The 17,175-nt window shown below is 37.5% G+C and overlaps 1 protein-coding gene across 3 annotated transcripts in view; it reads left to right on the forward strand.

The window, feature by feature from the left end:
* BBS9 (Bardet-Biedl syndrome 9) overlaps positions 1-17,175 on the forward strand; it is a 447,161-nt gene that overhangs the window by 12,703 nt on the left and 417,283 nt on the right. For all 3 annotated transcript variants that reach the window (XM_045062860.1, XM_004762629.3, XM_004762628.3), the window contains 4 exons: positions 678-798; positions 6,600-6,750; positions 9,505-9,569; positions 16,296-16,409. In XM_045062860.1, coding sequence (XP_044918795.1) covers positions 687-798; positions 6,600-6,750; positions 9,505-9,569; positions 16,296-16,409 — 442 coding nt within the window. In that variant the 5' untranslated portion in view covers positions 678-686. The remainder of the gene's footprint in view (positions 1-677; positions 799-6,599; positions 6,751-9,504; positions 9,570-16,295; positions 16,410-17,175) is intronic.

Here is a 17,175-nt window from a genome sequence, read left to right on the forward strand (position 1 = left end):
AATTCAATAGTAGATGTTGCTGGTATATCCTCATTCTAGATGAGGAATTAAAGCATAGGGAGGTTTTGTGGGTGCTTAGTGATATAGAGGTATAAATACATCCACACTCAGTTTTAACGGTTCTTTTTTAGGGTGAATTTCCCTCTTCTGCTTTGCCTTTCTACAAATAGAATGGGGAAAGCATGCGAATGCTTTTTGAGTACCTATAATGTACCAGCTTCGTGTTAGTCATTTGATTTCATTTGTTCTTCTCAGCAGTTCATTGTGACAAGAGATGCTATGGTTTTTCCAATGACCAAAATGAAGGAAAATTAGGTATTTTGCTAAGGAATTATGTACTAACTAGTGCTGTTAGAATTTGAAACTTGCCTCCAAATAAGTTTTTTGATACTTTTTGTCATTTTATACCAAATGTTCCAGAAAAGAGAACTGACCCAACATTTATGTATAAAATTTTTCAGACTGACTCTCTAATGGTGTTGCAAAACATCTGATTATGTTTTCAGCTGTTTGGATTTTTGGTTTCACATATTTCTGCAAAATATAAAAAAATTAAATTCAGAAATGTTTTTCTTAACATTGTCCAAGTTTAATTTGCTATGCATTAAGAGATAATTAATTTATAATTCTTGGTGTGAGGTAGATTTTTACTATAAATAAATTTTTTCTTTTTCTAGTGAACAAAAATGTCTTTATTTAAAGCCCGTAATTGGTGGTCTACTGTTCTGGGAGAAAAAGAAGAATTTGATCAAGGCTGTTTGTGTTTGGGTGATGTTGACAATACTGGAAATGGACAAGGTAAGCAACTTATTACTATGCATCTTAGAGCAAAGCTTTACTGAGAAAAATAAAAATGACTTCATTTTTAAAAGTATACTTATACATTTTAAAGTATACTTATACAACTTAAGTGAACTGTCATAATTATGCCCTAATTTTGAAGGTAGTTTCCCTTATAATATTTAGGAGGTAGCAGGCTGATAAATACAGTTCTTCTGTTTTGCTCTTTGTGTTTTTCCGGTTTGTGTTGATTCTGTCATGTGATTCGGAACTGAAAAAATATTACAAGGCAATGTTTAATTTGCTTTCATTTGTTATAAAACTTTTTATTTTTTTGCAAAATTAGGTAGAGCTACTAAAATATTATTAATTTTGAAGTTTTATAAGAAATTATTTTCAAGGAAAATTATACATTTAAAATTTGAATTTGAAAGCCATTCATATCAGAATGGAAAAATTATTCTAGCTCTATTTGTTGGTAGAAAACAATTATTAAATCATTGCTTTCATTTTCATTTTCATATTATGAAAAACCTCCCCCTTCAATGCTTGTATTCTTGAGGTTATGGTCCTAAGATTCTTTCCATCTTATTCAACCTTCTTTCCCTGTGGATTTTCACACATTCTCAGGGCTTCAAATACAACCAGTATATGGCTCACTTCAAAATCCCTACCACTGGGGCACCTGGGTGGCTCACTCGATTAAGCATCTGACTTTTGATTTTGACTCAGTTCAAGATCTCAGTCATGAGATAGAGCCCTGCATTGGGCTTTGTGTTAGGCCTGGAACCCGCTTAAGATTCTGTTTCTCCCTCTCCCTCTACCCCAACCCTGCACTACATGCATACTCTATTTCTAAAAAAAAAAAAAATTGTTAATAAAAATTAAAAAAAAATCACTACCTCTATTCTGCCTACTAGACAGTCCTATCTCAAATAGAGCATGTCCCAAACTACTCTCATTTATCTCCCGTCCTATAAGATCAATGAGAATTATCCTTAAACTGTACTATGTCACCACTCAACTTTGGAGCTTATCAAAAATTGCAGAAGCCCAGCCTTCCAATCCACCTACCAGCAAATATGACCTTATAGGAGCTATATATCTAAGATAGAAAAACTTCATATATAACAATCATCCCAGAATATGATGATACTGGTAGTCCAAGCTTTGAGAAATGAGAGGCAATTTTTTTTCTATGTGGGACACACACATGAAATGATTTTTGTATAGTAACCTTGGGAAAATAGAGGAAACTTCTCACAGCTGGCCACAAATTGGGAGGAAGCACACTGGTAACTGATAACCCTCTTCTGGCACCCCAGTAAAGAGCTCTAATAGAAATGATGAGTGAACAGTAAGCTATTCAGACAATCAATCAGGAGTTTCCAACAAACTTGATCTTTTGTTAGTTTGGACATGGGTTTGAAATTGTTCTCTTTGGCATATATTTTTGTAGCCTGAGTATTCTGTATTGCCAAATAATAAAATATTTTATTTTATTTTAGTGTCAACAAACAGGCAGGAGACAAGGTTGATAATCTTTGAGGAACCTCTCAGGACATCCTCTGAGTATAAGACCTTACCATCTCCTATTAGTGGAAGGACAGAGCCCAGATTTTCCTTAGAAATAATTCAGGTGCTCAGTACAGCTTAGTACCTCCCATTCTTCTTTGCCAATATAATTTGTGTTCTCCATGAGGGTGGATGAGTGGGCACAATGGTAACAAAATCTAGATTTGCGGGGCGCCTGGGTGGCTCAGTGGGTTAAGCCTCTGCCTTCAGCTCAGGTCATGATCTCAGGGTCCTGGGATCGAGTCCCGCGTCGGGCTCTCTGCTCATCAGGGAGCCTGCTTCCCCCCTTCTCTCTCTCTGTCTGCCTCTCTGCCTGCTTGTGATCTTTCTCTGTTAAATAAATAAATAAAATCTTAAAAAAAAAAAAAATCTAGATTTGCAGTCAGTGTAGGAATGGAGGTGGGGAAGACTGAATGTTTATGGCCCTTTAAAGAAACTTAGCTATGAAGGGAAGTGGGAAAAATTCAATATATAGCAGAGAGGATGTATTAAAGCAGGGATGGGGCATTTGATTGACTTGGCCGGTGGAATATGTGACTCTTAATCCCAGGATTGTAGTTTGACCGCCATGTTGGGTGTAGGGATTATTTAAAGATGGAATCTTAAAAAAAAAAAGAACAGGGATTGAGAGTGACAGTAAGAGATGGGATCAGGTGTGCGTATGGAAGGTGTGAGAACTTTTCTTTCACTGCGACAGAAGGCAAGAGGGTAAGAATGAGTACAGAAGAAGAGAAATTTGCAGGTCATTTGGAGTGATCAGAATGAAAAGATGGTATTAAGCATCTTGAAATTGTTTTAGGCCAAGCCAACTTGATATGTAGAAGGATTCCTTGCTAATCTTGAGATCCCAGTTGAAATTAGACACCATGCATTTAAAGCTGTACTTACTTTCTTGTTCTCAAGATTCAGATTCATGGGAGAAATAGTGAGAAGTGGGGGTGGGTGGGAGAGTCTGAGTGGTCCACTTTAGATTCCATGCCAGCTTGTAGCCTGAGGAGAGTTTGCTAGAAGAATCCCAAGTGGGAAACACATAAAGCTGACTGAAAAATAGCTAATAAATTTATCTTTTAGCTATTCAGCATTTATGCCTCACGTGGGGCAGCTGTCCCTTGTACAGCTGCACATGCATGTGCTCTTACCCCCACTGCAGTGGTAAAGAACAATGTGCACCTACTGCTTCAGAGGCACTTTCAGGAAGGCCCGGCTCTGCAAGTCCAGGGTCTTTGGGTGATATCCCTTTTCCTTGTAATTTAGTCATGATCACGTTCCAATATTCTGTTGCCACTAGACTAAGTTGTATGTACAATCTGTGTTCAAACTCATATGTAATAGTTGAGGAAGAGAAGGAAAAATTTTAAGATTAAGATTATCGAATGGAAAAAATTATATGGTAACTTAAAGAAATCGTATCGGGGGGATACCTTCTGTTTTGTATCTGGTTATTGGGCTATATACTATGCTACTTTCTTTCTTTCTTTTTTTTTTTTTTTACTTTACCTACCTTCCATCTGGTTAGGGCTCTTGGTCTTGAGTAGAGATGGAGGGATCAGAGAATTGGTCTAGGTGAGTATTCCTGAGGGATCTAGAACATTAATGCTTGCCTAAAGAGGAATATAGTAGTTTCTGATCCAGACAGTATGAGGAAGGGTCCTTGGAGATCCCTGGGTTTCACGCATATTTCTTTCAGCCTCCTTTGGCTCTTATGAGACAATGTTGAGGTAGCCCTGGTTCCTGCAGTTTGGATTGTGGCAGTACATATAAAGATATATGCCTATTCCTGTCTAGTAAAAGCAAACTGTTTCCGTTGGTATTAGAAAGGAGAAAATGCATTATTAAGGTCTAGAACTGTATTCAAGCAGGGTTTTATTAGTTGGCTTCAAGAAAGATAAGATGTGAAATAATAGAAGAATTTGGGGTTATTCTTTGAGTTATACTGATCAACCCTAACTTCTCTATATTGACAGTTTTGGTAAATAAGCAGGTATGTGGTAAGAATGACCACATATTTCTATTGAACCTTTTTGGCATTGAATTTTGAGAACTACCCGAAATCAGGCGTAGCAGTGGTATGTATGTATATATGTAGGCCCCCTGCCCAGTGTGGAGCCCAACATGGGGCTTGAACTCACAACCAGGAGATCAAGACCTGAGCTACAACCAAGAGTTGGATGCTTAACCAACTGAACCACCCAGGCACCCTACCTGTGGTATTTATTTCGATTTTCTCCTTGATGGGGAGATAGAGTCCCATTGGTTTCTATATATCTCTCCCCATATAATATCCTTCATGTCCATGTTAGGGAACCAAAAGGATGTTCTACTATTTTCTGTGAAAATACATTTCCTTTAAACTCTCAGAAACTAGGTGAGAAATCCTAGGCTAGTTTTGCTCTCCACTGGATAAACTAAGTAAAAAAATTCATTTGTCACTGAGTCTCCATAATGATCAAAAAAGGTCTATTTCTAGGGTTCCAGAATTATTAGTAACTCAGAGCCAATATTCAGTATTCTCATAAAGTTTGGGTATTTTCCTTTCCTCAGTGTACCTGGGTAAATGACTACTTGTCCTGTAGGGAAAGATCTGAGGAAAATGTATATTAGGCATGTGTGGTGTTATAGCATCTATAATGTGTTGTCTTTATTCAAGGGACTCTGAGACTGTAAATTGACTTCAGTGTGGAAATGGTACTTTTTTTCCATCTACTTAGAAGTAGGAGTTCTACATACTTATTTACTGAGAGCTTATCATGTGCCAAGCAATGGCCTATGTAGATGGAAAAAAAGTCAATATTTTATACTAATATAACAATTTCAAAACTGACACCTAAAGTATTAATTTCCTAGGACCGCCATAACCAAGTACTATGAATTGAGTGGCTTAAAGTAATAGAAATTTATTTTCTGACAGTTTTAAAGGCTAGAAGTCCAAAATCAAGGTGTTGGCAGGGACATCCTACCATACCTGAAGCCTCTAGGGTCCTTCTTTGCCTTTTTCAGCTTCTGGTAGTCCCGGGCATTCTTTGGCTTGTGGAGGTATCACTCTTATCACTGTCTCCATTACCACATCATCATCTTCTCCTTAAATATCTTCACATGGCGATCTCTTCTCTCCCACCCCACCACCCTCTATACTCTCTTCCTCCGTTCCTTCCTTCCTTTTTTTTTTTTTTTTAAAGATTTTATTTATTTTAGGGCGAGAAAGAGTGAGAGCAAGAGGAGGGGCATAAGGAGAGGGAGAGAGAGTCTTAAGCAGACTCTGCACTGAGTGCAGATCCCTACTCGGAGCTCGATTCCACCATCCTGAGATCATGACCTGAGCCAAAACTAAGAGCCGGACACTCAACTGACTATACCACCCAGGTGCTTCCCCCATCCCTGCTTTCTCTTTTTAGAACAGAGATTTATTGCATACCTGATTGAGTGTGACCTCATCTTACATCTGTGATTACATCTGTGAAGACTCTATTTCCAAATAAAATCATGGTACTAGGGGTTAGGATTTCAACATACTTTTTTTTTGGCAGGGGTGGGGAGAGATGGGGAGATAGAATTCAGCCCACAACACGTATGTTACCATTTCTCCCTTTTGCGTCCAAGTACAGACACTGTTCATCAGAGCATTCTACTAGTGAGGGCTCAGAATTCTCTTTAATACAATGATTTCAACAGCTGTAGAGTAGACACTCTATGAAGAAATCAGTGTACAATCTTATATTAGTCTTTTGTAAAAGGACTTGTTTTGACTGAGTTAAATTATAACTACTGACACCAAAGCAAAGCTTAGGTAAAATACATAATATATTAGTATGCTTGAAAATTGATGATATTAAAAAAAGTTGTTTTGGGCCGCTTGGGTGGCTCAGTGGGTTAAGACTCTGCCTTCAGCTTGGCTCATGATCCCAGGGTCCTGGGATCGAGCCCTGCATTGGGCTCTCCGCTCAGTGGGGAGCCTGCTTCCCCCTCTCCCTCTGCCTGCCTCTCTGGCTACTTGTGATCTGTCTTGCTCTCTGTCAAATAAATAAATAAAATCTTTTTAAAAAAAGTTTTTAGTTATTTATCTGCTGGCAGATTGGGCTTGGTATATGAAGCAAGACTCAATTGGTTTAATTTTAATTAATTAATTTATTTTTTGGTTTGTTTTCATTTTTAGATTTTTCTTTTAAACATTAGAAAGTCTATTTCCAAAGAAATTTTGTTGCTAATGTTTGTTTCTTCTTATATCTTTTGAAAACCTCTCTCTACAGATAAAATAATTGTGGGTAGTTTTATGGGATACCTAAGAATCTTTAACCCCCATCCTGTAAAAACAGGAGATGGAGCTCAAGCTGAAGATTTGCTTCTAGAAGTTCATCTACGAGATCCAATATTGCAAGTGGAAGTAGGGAAGTTTGTTTCGTAAGTACAGCTCCTTAATTCTGACATTTTATCTTACCTAGAGTATATCATTCCCTGATTGTGTCATTTTTGTGGATTCTTAAGTGAAGAAAGGATTATCCATGACAAATATATTTTCTGGATATTGTTACCTAGGTGTTCCTTATGTACTGAATTTTTTTTTTTTTTTAAATTTGGGAACCTGCTCAAAGAGAATAATTTAGAACTTAAAAAAAAAAAAACAATAACAGACCTAAAATGTCTGACATATCACAAGTTGAAAATAAAGAAAGAAATAGAAAGTATTCACTTATCTAAAGAACTAATTATCCAGGTTATATAAATGTCTGTTTAAATAATTAGACAAAGTAGCAGTTATTGTATTTAACACATAACGTTGAAGCTTTAAAATGAATTACTGTACTTAATTGAAGTGGAAGGGTCCTTAGTTTCTTAAAAGAAGTCAGCTCAATCCATAAAGTAAGTCTTACTCTTACAAGAGCTTTGTTTCCAAGTACTTTATTTATTTATTTATCTATCTATTTATTTATTTTAAAGATTATATATATATATAATCTTATATTAAATAATTAAATAAATTATATATGTGTGTGTATATATACATATATATGTATATATATATGTATATATACACACACACACACACACATATATATGTGTGTATATATATACACACACATATATATACGTATATATATAGGTATATATACACACACAAACATATAATTTATTTAATATATATATATATACACACACACACACATCTATAATTTATTCATTTATTTAGAATATTTTATTTATTTATTTGACAAAGAGAGAGAGGCAGAGAGGCAGGCAGGGAACAGGGGGAAGCAGGCTTACTGCTGAGCAGAGAGCCCGATGTGGGACCCAATCCCAGGACCCTGAGATCATGACCTGAGCTGAAGGCAGTATCTTAAATCACTGAGCCACCCAGGTGTCCTACGTATAGCTTGATGGAATGAAGGAGGTTAACATTTATGAGAGGATACTATACTGCTATTAATTAACTAGTACAATCTCTCTAATCTTATCTGTAAGATGTGATCTGTATTTATGGATATGGAAACTAGCTATGGTAAGTGCTGTGAAGTGTGTAAACCTGGCGATTCACAGACCTGTACCCCTGGGGCTAATAATACATTATATGTTAATAAAAAAATAAAAAATTATTAAAAAAAAGATAAGGAAACTAGCTAGAGCTCAGAGCTTTAGGTCACACAGCCAGGATTCAGACCCGGGTCTGTCTGATTCCATACTCTGTTATCTTTCCATGACATTATATTCTTTTCCTGTGCATGATAGAACAATTGTTTTGAGTGTACAGGGCGATAATTATTTTTTGAAGTCAGAATTGAGTATGTGACAGTTGTATATATATTTGCATTTTTTTGGTAGTAGAATGGATAGTGAGCACTTCTATTCATTATAAGGACGTTTTGGAGGTATTAACCAATATTCTTATTTTGTAAATGAAAGACTAATACTAATACTCTGAAAGGTCAAATGATTACACAGATCAGGTGCACAGTCAAGACCCCAATCCAGGTCTTCAGATTTCAATTATAGTCTTTGTAGTTTAGAACAGAATCTATATCAGAGGTTGTACTCTGGAGGACTGTTTGCAGATGTGTTTTAGATTTATTTATTTATTTATTTATTTATTAAAACAGTGTGGCGGTTCTTTTTTTTTTTTTTTAAAGATTTTATTTATTTATTTGTCAGAGACAGAGGGAGAGAGAGCGAGTGAGCACAGGCAGACAGAGAGGCAGGCAGAGGCAGAGGGAGAAGCAGGCTCCCTGCCGAGCAAGGAGCCCGATGTGGGACTCGATCCCAGAACCCTGGGATCATGACCTGAGCCGAAGGCAGCTGCTTAACCAACTGAGCCACCCAGGCATCCCTGTGTTTTAGATTTAAAAGAGTTGCCAATATTTAAGATCCAGGAGATTTCACATAAAATCCATGCTTTCTGGTTTTTCTTGAAAAAAATGTAGAGATTTGGCCACATGCCCAGAGCTGACGAGTAGCTGCTTTCTCTATCTGGCCCTACTCTGCAGCAGAGCACTGCCATTTACATCCTTTTCACCTTTCTGTCCACTGACCTGACGCTTGAAGACTGAACTTAACGATTTCTAGATTATATTATGTCTTGGAAACCACTTGATAGGGCCTGGGAAGTGTATTAGTGCCCGTGTCAGTTTAGTCCAAACTGAAATATTTTCAGTGCCTTTAATAAAATTTCTGAGCTGGAAGTGACATATGCCATTTACTAATAATGATTAGCATTCTTTGGTGCTTTATACTTTACAAGGTGCTGTCACATGATTTTATTTCATTTAATTGAAACCTCTTATTTTCCAAAAGGGGAAACAGGCTCAGAAAGATTAAGTAACTTGACCAAGGTCAGAGGTTGATTACCCAGAAAGACAAGACCAGAACTTGGATCTCTGTTATTATGGGAGAGCATTCATGAAAGGGCCTCTGATATGACTTCCTGAGAGGCTACAGTGACTTCAATTAGAGGCAGTTCCTTGACGCAGAGTCCTTGAGCCTCTGGAATTGTCAAAGTGGGTGTTTGTTGTTCCATTTATTTTTCAGTTTGAAATGTTATCTAGTAAATTTTTAGTTTACTCTTGGTAGGTTGTGGTTATAATCTCTTTTAAAAATTATTTTATAATTTTTTTGGTTACATCTGAAATTGATATTTAAAACTTTAAAACTTATCCTATTTTTCAGAGGTACTGAAATGCTTCATTTGGCTGTGTTGCATTCTAGAAAACTTTGTGTCTATTCTGTCTCAGGTAAGAAACATTTTTTAAATGTAAAATTTGTATTGAAAACACTTTAATATAAAAACCTCTTAATATTATATAAGAATAGATACTCTTATGTTCACTTGTTAGAGAACACAAAACATTTGGTTGAATATTTTCTTATTTTGGTTAACATTTTACCTTGTTCATTTTGTTTTTTCTGGTACTTAGGCTATTACATTTTTTCTTGTTTGCTATTTATATGCATATTTAAATTTCTAGTAGAGGATTCCTTGAGATCTTTTTCCAGGAATTGTGTCCAGGATTGTCTGTGAGAAATAGAGGCCAATTCTGCATACTTAGGATACTTGAGTGTTTAAGAAAATTTTTATTTATTTTTTATTAAAGTATAGCTGACACACAATGTTACATTAGTTTCAGGTATACAGCATAGTGATTCCACTGCTCTTATATGTTATGCTGTGCTCACCATAAGTGTGGCTATCATATGTCACCATATAATGCTATTATAATAGCATTGACTATATTCCTTATGCGGTGACTTTTATCCAGGATGCTTGAGTTTTAAGAGATGTTTAAAAGCAACAACAAAAATCATTAGATGCTGAGAGTCATGGTGGTTTAAAGTACTTTTTCTTCGGGACGCCTGGGTGGCTCAGTTGGTTAAGCGGCTGCCTTCGGCTCAGGTCATGATCCCAGCGTCCTGGGATCGAGTCCCACATCGGGCTCCTTGCTTGGCAGGGAGCCTGCTTCTCCCTCTGCCTCTAGCCTGCCACTCTGTCTGCCTGTGCTTGCGCTCTGTATCTCTCTCTCTAACAAATAAATAAAAATCTTTAAAAAAAAAAAAAAAGTACTTTTTCTTCGATGAACCTTAGGTGTTTTCTTTTTATAATTCAAATTTCTTGGCTTTCGGTTGTTTCTCCCCAGCCTGCCTTAAGGCACTTGTTTAAGGTCTAATCAGGTGTCATTTTCTGACACTGTTCTGTAGATACCACTATGGCAGTTAACTGTAGTTTGGTTTCAGCATTTTGATCCTTACTAAATATAAAAGGTAACTTAAAAATATTTGTTGTAATTAAATTTTAGTTCAAGCTGAGAGAGTTCTTTTCATGGATGTCAATATTGGGGAAATTTTTTTATGGGTACAATAAAGCTAATTCTTTGGGGTCTATTCCTTATACAAGAGATATTCTTTGGGGGCGCCTGGGTGGCTCAGTGGGTTGAGCCGCTGCCTTCGGCTCAGGTCATGATCTCAGGGTCCTGGGATCGAGGCCCGCATCGGGCCTCTGCTCAGCAGGGAGCCTGCTTCCCTCTCTCTCTCTGCCTGCCTCTCTGTCTACTTGTGATCTCTCTCTGTCAAATAAATAAATAAAATCTTTAAAAAAAAAAAAAAAGATGTTCTTTGGAGTTTGCTATAAATATTAGCTTCTAGTATTTGGATTTTCCATACTCATTCTCTTGATTTGAGCTCTCTTTGTATTTTGCTTTCCATTTGCATAATGATTTGTCTGTACTGTATTTATATGTGTATATTTATATACCCAGTGTGGAGCCCAGTGCGGGGCTTGAACTCACAACCTTGAAGTCAAGACCTGAGCTGAGCAAGAATCAGGCACCCAACCAACTCAGCCACCTAGGTGCCCCTGAGCTGGATATTCTTAAGTAGTCTCTTTTTGGCGGTGAAGGTCTGTTAGATTTCTAAGGCAGGCTTGGTAACCTGGCCTATGGTATATGGTGGGCATATGTTGACTGTACGAATGAACTAATTTTTGGGTAGTGTTGAGGCAGTTGGTAGGGGTTCTTTATTAATCTGTGTTACTTTTATTCTTCCTTCTTTTTTTTTCTCTGTTACCACTATCATTTTCTTTTCTACATTTCCATTTACAAGTCAGAAGTCCATTATAGTACCTCTCTGTCATTGGTAAACACTCCCGTTGATTTCATGGTAAAAGATGTTGCTTTTCCTAGTGATGGGGCAAATATTTAGTGTTCCAGAAGATGGAGAAGATGTGATATAGGCTACTTTACCACATGCATCTAGTTGTCCTCCCTTTTCCATCATAAGGCTTGTTAACTATGAGGTGATGCTATTAACTGTGTTACACAGGACATGGAGGAGGGGAACTTGTGCAGTTACCCCTGAATACTTCTTGGAGATTTGGTCTCTTCTGGAAGTTTTAAGAGGGCAGGAGAGGGAAAAATCCTACAAACAAGAAATTAGTTAAGACTCTTGGCCTTCCCTGGTCCCATTTGAATGATGGCCCAGAAAGTCAGAAAGCTCTAGAGTTTCCCTGAAGTATAGGGCACAATAAACTAGTGATAAAGTGTATGTTTATTAAAAAGACATGCTGAAAGAAACTGGCATGTTTGGTCACAACTTGTTTATGGGACATTGGTATTTTGCTTCAAACTAGTGTTGAAAATGACAGTTATTTGTCATGGGAATGGTGATTTTATTGCTCTTTTATTCTTTGTATTCATTTGCAAGCTTTGTATTCTCTGGGGATAAAGAGTTCTCCAAACTACATTCCCTTATGCCCCACCTCACTTCCCTATTCTGTCTCTCATTTCTTCAGCCTCTTATAATATTTGGAGGCTGACAATTTGTATATTTTTTCTGGCTTGGCTTAAATGGAGAAGCAGGGAAGTTAATATTTTTGTTCTCTTGAATATGTTTCTGTGGTTCCAGACTGAACTTTTACCTAGCTTTTACTTTAACAGGGCAAGCATAAACATTTTTTAGTTTAAGTAAAACCACTGGTATCAACAAATGAAAGTGCTAGCTGAACTTGACATTCTCACCTCCAACTGGCCCCTCCCCAAATATATTTGTTTGCTTTTTATGCCCTGTGCTTCTACTCAGAAATTTTTTTTTAAAGATTTTATTTATTTATGTGATAGAGAGAGAGCGAGAGAGGAAACACAAGCAGGGGGAGTGGGAGATGGAGAAGCAGACTTTCCAGCAGAGCAGGGAGCCCAGATGTGGGGCTCCATCCCAGGACCCTGGGATCATGACCTGAGCTGAAGGTAGACGTTTAACGACTTAGCCACCCAGCACACATGATGTGTGCTTCTAAAAACGATTTGAGGCATGCTAGAGGAGACCTCCTGGACACACCAAACAGCCCTTCATAGGCTGCTGTGCTGACCTGTTTTTGGTGGGTGATAATGTTATCAAATACATGCTTAATATAGAGAAATAGCAGGGTCTTGCTAAAATGAAGTTAGCCTAACTTATGATACCGAAAGGAAAAACATCACATGGCATTTCAGATTCCTTTCTGATGGGCTTCAGTTTCTGAGTAAGTGGTTACAGATGTGTGAGCATAAACTATACTGATTATGTCCTCTTAAATATTCTTTTCCAAAGATTGTGTACTTCAACAAGCATTTGCTAAGCATTTGACATATTTTTTTTTTTTTTAAAGATTTTATTTATTTATTTGTCAGAGAGAGAGAGTGAGCGAGAGCGAGCATAGGCAGACAGAATGGCAGGCAGAGTCAGAGGGAGAAGCAGGCTCCCTGCGGAGGGCAAGGAGCCCGATGTGGGACTCGATCCCAGGACCCTGGGATCATGACCTGAGCCGAAGGCAGCTGCTTAACCAACTGAGCCACCCAGGCGTCCCAGCATTTGACATATTTATAGAATTTTAATGTTTGCTGTGAGGGGGCAAAAAGATGTGGTTCTTTATTTTTCATACTTTTATATAATCTAATTTGGTTATTTAACACAATGAACCTTTTAATTTACTTTATAGCGGCTTTTATTTCATTTTTACTTCATTGGATTTCTCCACATTTGTCTAAAACTGTACCAAAAACTGTTGTTAAGGTGATCATTGATTTTTCTAGAGAATATTTTTGTTTAAATCAAATTGTGCTTAGTAATAAGCCTAACAACCTGCATGTTCTGTTATCCTTTTTACTTTCTGATTGATGAAAATTCATACTAATTCTAGCTATACATGGACTGTAGTTATAAAGATACACTTGCTATATTCAATCTGTATATCCCAGGACAAAATCTGTGTATAAGTAAGGGTGCTGGGTGGCCCATTCTTTTAATGTTCTGCCTTCAACTCGGGTCATGATCCCAGGGTCCTGGGATTGGGCCCTGCATCAAGCTCCCTGTTTGGCAGAGAGCCTGTTTCTCCCTCTCCCTCTGCCTGCTGCTCCCACTGCTTGTTCCCTCTCTCTCTGTCAAGTAAATAAATAACATCTTAAAAAACAAACGAGCAAAAATATCCCCCCAAACCTCCTTGTGTATAAGTAGTTTTAATCTTGTACCATTGATGTGTCTCTAGAAAAAAAATGGTCAGATATTTTAGATTTTTCAGATACTACCTTAAGATAGTTAAGATACTACCTTTTCAGATATTACCAAAGTAGTGTCTAAGGAAGACGAATTGTCTTCTGTTCTCCATAGGTGCACTATTAAGTTTTAAAGTGCTATTACCTGAAATCTGAAGATTTCCAATGCCTTTGGAGCTTTTTCAGAATACAAATCCCAAGTGTCATTTCATGCCAAGTTTGTATAAGTATTGAATGCTGAACCCCTCTGTTCACTGACCTTTCAGCTAACAAACATGTGTAAGTGCATTCCTAACTCAGAGGTGTTGATTTGGTTTTAGGTATAGGACGGATTTGGTAATTTCTGTAGGGGCAAACCAAATGTTTCTTTGAACTTCTTTTTCTGGTTTCTTGGAGGCTAGACCTCTCCTAAGGTTAAGGCTATGAGTTATTTTAGTGTGTGTGTATGTGTTTCTTTTTCTTTCCTTTTTTTTTTTTTTCTCTTTTTTTGGCCCATGTGGTTGCGATTACTCCTCGGTTTCCCTGGACCTTACTGCTTTTACTACCATTTAAATTCCACAAAGCCTTCATCTATCAGGGTTAGCAGGCAAATTTGAGTCTTTCTCTTTGTTTCTTATTCTATTGGCATGTGAAGTCTGTTGTTCCCATTTTCAGGGTCATAAATCAGAGTAGAAATGATTTTCCTCCAAGAAATCCTCCTGTTAGTTTTCTCTTTTAACCCTTCACCTTCCAAATGAAGAAAAGGCCAGGCAAGAAAGGTAGAGGTAGAAATGATGTTTTTTGTTGGCTGATTTGTTTAGGGAAATTGTCATTGTCTTACCAAGTTTTTTCCAAGTTGTAAAATGATGGACAGCCAGGCACCAGGATATATGGTGCTAACTCTGAAGACCTAGTTTGAATACTCTGTCCTTTGCCAGCTGTGTGATTTGGGGGGGAAATTTCTTAAATATCTATCTATCTATCTATCTATCTTTCTATCTACCTATCAGGGAGATTGAGAGCACAAGAAGGGGAATAGCAGGCAGAGGGAGAAGCAGGCTCCCCACTGAGCAAGGAGCCTGATGCAGGATTCGATCCCAGAATCCTGGGATCGTGACCTGAGTCAAAGGCAGATCCTTAAAGACTGAGCCATCCAGGTGTCCCTTAAATTTTTTTTTAAACTTAGGGTACTTGCCTCACTTCTAAAATGGAAATAGAAATATTTGGGTTCTTACAACCTCAGTGTTACATTGGTAAAACCTTTTGGACAAAAAACAAATGCTCATGTGTAAATATGTATACACATACATACAGACAGACATATATGTTTAGATTGTTTTAATGATCTAATTAATACTATCCAGTTTGGGGACTATTTCATTTGCTTTATATTTTATATTTTAAGTTTTTCTTTAAATTTTGCATTTTTGAATGAAAAACAAAGATGTTCCTTAATGGAAAAAGTTGATTTCTGAATCCTTTTTCTTCCCATCACCTCTTTTAACTATAACGCTCTTGCCTGGTTACTGGGACATAGCTTCATTTATAAGTACTCTAGAAAACAACCAGAGAGTAAAATAAGTATAAGGAATCTTTTTTGGGGCACTTGGCTGGCTCGGTTGCTTGAGTATCTGCATTTAGCTTGAGTTGTGATCTCAGAAATAGAAAGCAATTGTAGTACATATGATCTATTAAATGAAAGTATCTTTGTTTTGAAGAAGATTCTTTGCGGACTTCATATAAAACATATTGTCCTATATGCTTGCTAAAGGAAACTTTGGAATATCTCTCCATTAAATTAAGTTATAGTGTATTAGGGGCTTGAGTATTTTGAGAGGTGGGACAGGAAATTGAATTGCTTCAAAGTGGGGAATTTTTTCTAAGACACTTTGAGTCGTGTCTTTGCTCTATTATTGTTTAAGTGTAAGGAACTTAACCTTATTTCAGAACTGAAATTGCGTGTTTTTGTTTTTATTTAAATAATACACTTTACTCAGACCTAATGGAAATAGATAAGAAATGTCACCCAGGGTGGTATTTCATCTAATGGTATAATCTAGCCAAGACTTAAATTGTCCTAACTGTGCTGGCATTCTGTGTCATCAGTATGCTAATTATTCATAATACACATTGTTTTAGTGCTTTGTCATTTTAAATTTCACTGAAATTGAATTACTTAGAATTGGTGTAGAGGATGAGAAGAAATGAATTTTTTTTTTTTTTAAAGATTTATTTATTTGACAGACAGAGATCACAGGTAGCCAGAGAGATAGAGAGAGAGGAGGAAGCAGGCTCCCTGCTGAGCAGAGAACCCGATGTGGGGCTCGATCCCAGGACCCTGGGATCATGACCTGAGCCGTAAGCAGAGGCCTTAACCCACTGAGCCACCCAGGCGCCCCCAGAAATGAATATTTTTTAAATGTAAACAAATACAAAGTGATTCTATAATTTTTATCTCTTTAGGAACCTTGGGTAATGTGGAACATGGAAACCAGTATCAGATCAAATTGATGTATGAACATAATCTGCAGAGAACAGCCTGCAATATGACTTACGGATCCTTTGGTGGTGTAAAAGGTAATTGGCATTAATCATGAGGATGCTATTGCAAGTAGCAGATTTAGGATATTTGGCTATATAAAAATGGAGGATCATGGGGTATGAATCTCAGAGGGAGTTAAATATTTTATTGAGACCTTTATATTCAAGTGGTCAAGCAAAATATGAAAAGAGAAAACTTTAAACATCAAATGTGTTTGATTTTCCTACAACCAGCACTTTTATATGGTCTATAGAGATATTGCTAAAAGTGTCTTCCTTTAAATTTTGTCTTTGTACATGAGTTGACTGAAATTGAGCTTTTTTTTGGGAACCGTGTGTGACTGCCTCTCTCATTGGATGAAGGGGTTGATCTCTTTGATAGGGCGTCCCTGTCCTACTTGTGATAGGCAGGGCGAAGCTGCAGAACCCTCTCCTACCTCGCCCACCTCCAGGGCCACTGCATAGGTTTTTGTATGTTGTTTCTGCTCTAGGGCGCCTAGACTGGGGGCAAACACAGAGTGAAATGCAGACCTCATCCTGCTTATGAAGCCATGTGCTTTGGCCTGCAGTAAACCTCCCCAGAGCAAGGGGGCCTTTTATATATTTCTCAAAAGTATTGGCTCAGTGAGGCGGGGTTCCTTTCACCTTGGGGGTATCTTTATCTAAGTAGCATGGGGCTACGTGGAGCCTGCCCACCCTAATCTCAGAGCTTCCTGTGTTACCAGGGCTTGATGCTTGCTTGGGTACACTGTTGCTGTTGGCATGGGAGAGTTTTTATCTACCGCTTAACCTCCTCTCACTT

Source organism: Mustela putorius, unplaced genomic scaffold (assembly GCF_011764305.1).
Source record: "Mustela putorius furo isolate JIRA1106 unplaced genomic scaffold, ASM1176430v1.1 tig00003845_pilon_pilon_pilon, whole genome shotgun sequence".
Classification (NCBI taxonomy): domain Eukaryota; kingdom Metazoa; phylum Chordata; class Mammalia; order Carnivora; family Mustelidae; genus Mustela; species Mustela putorius.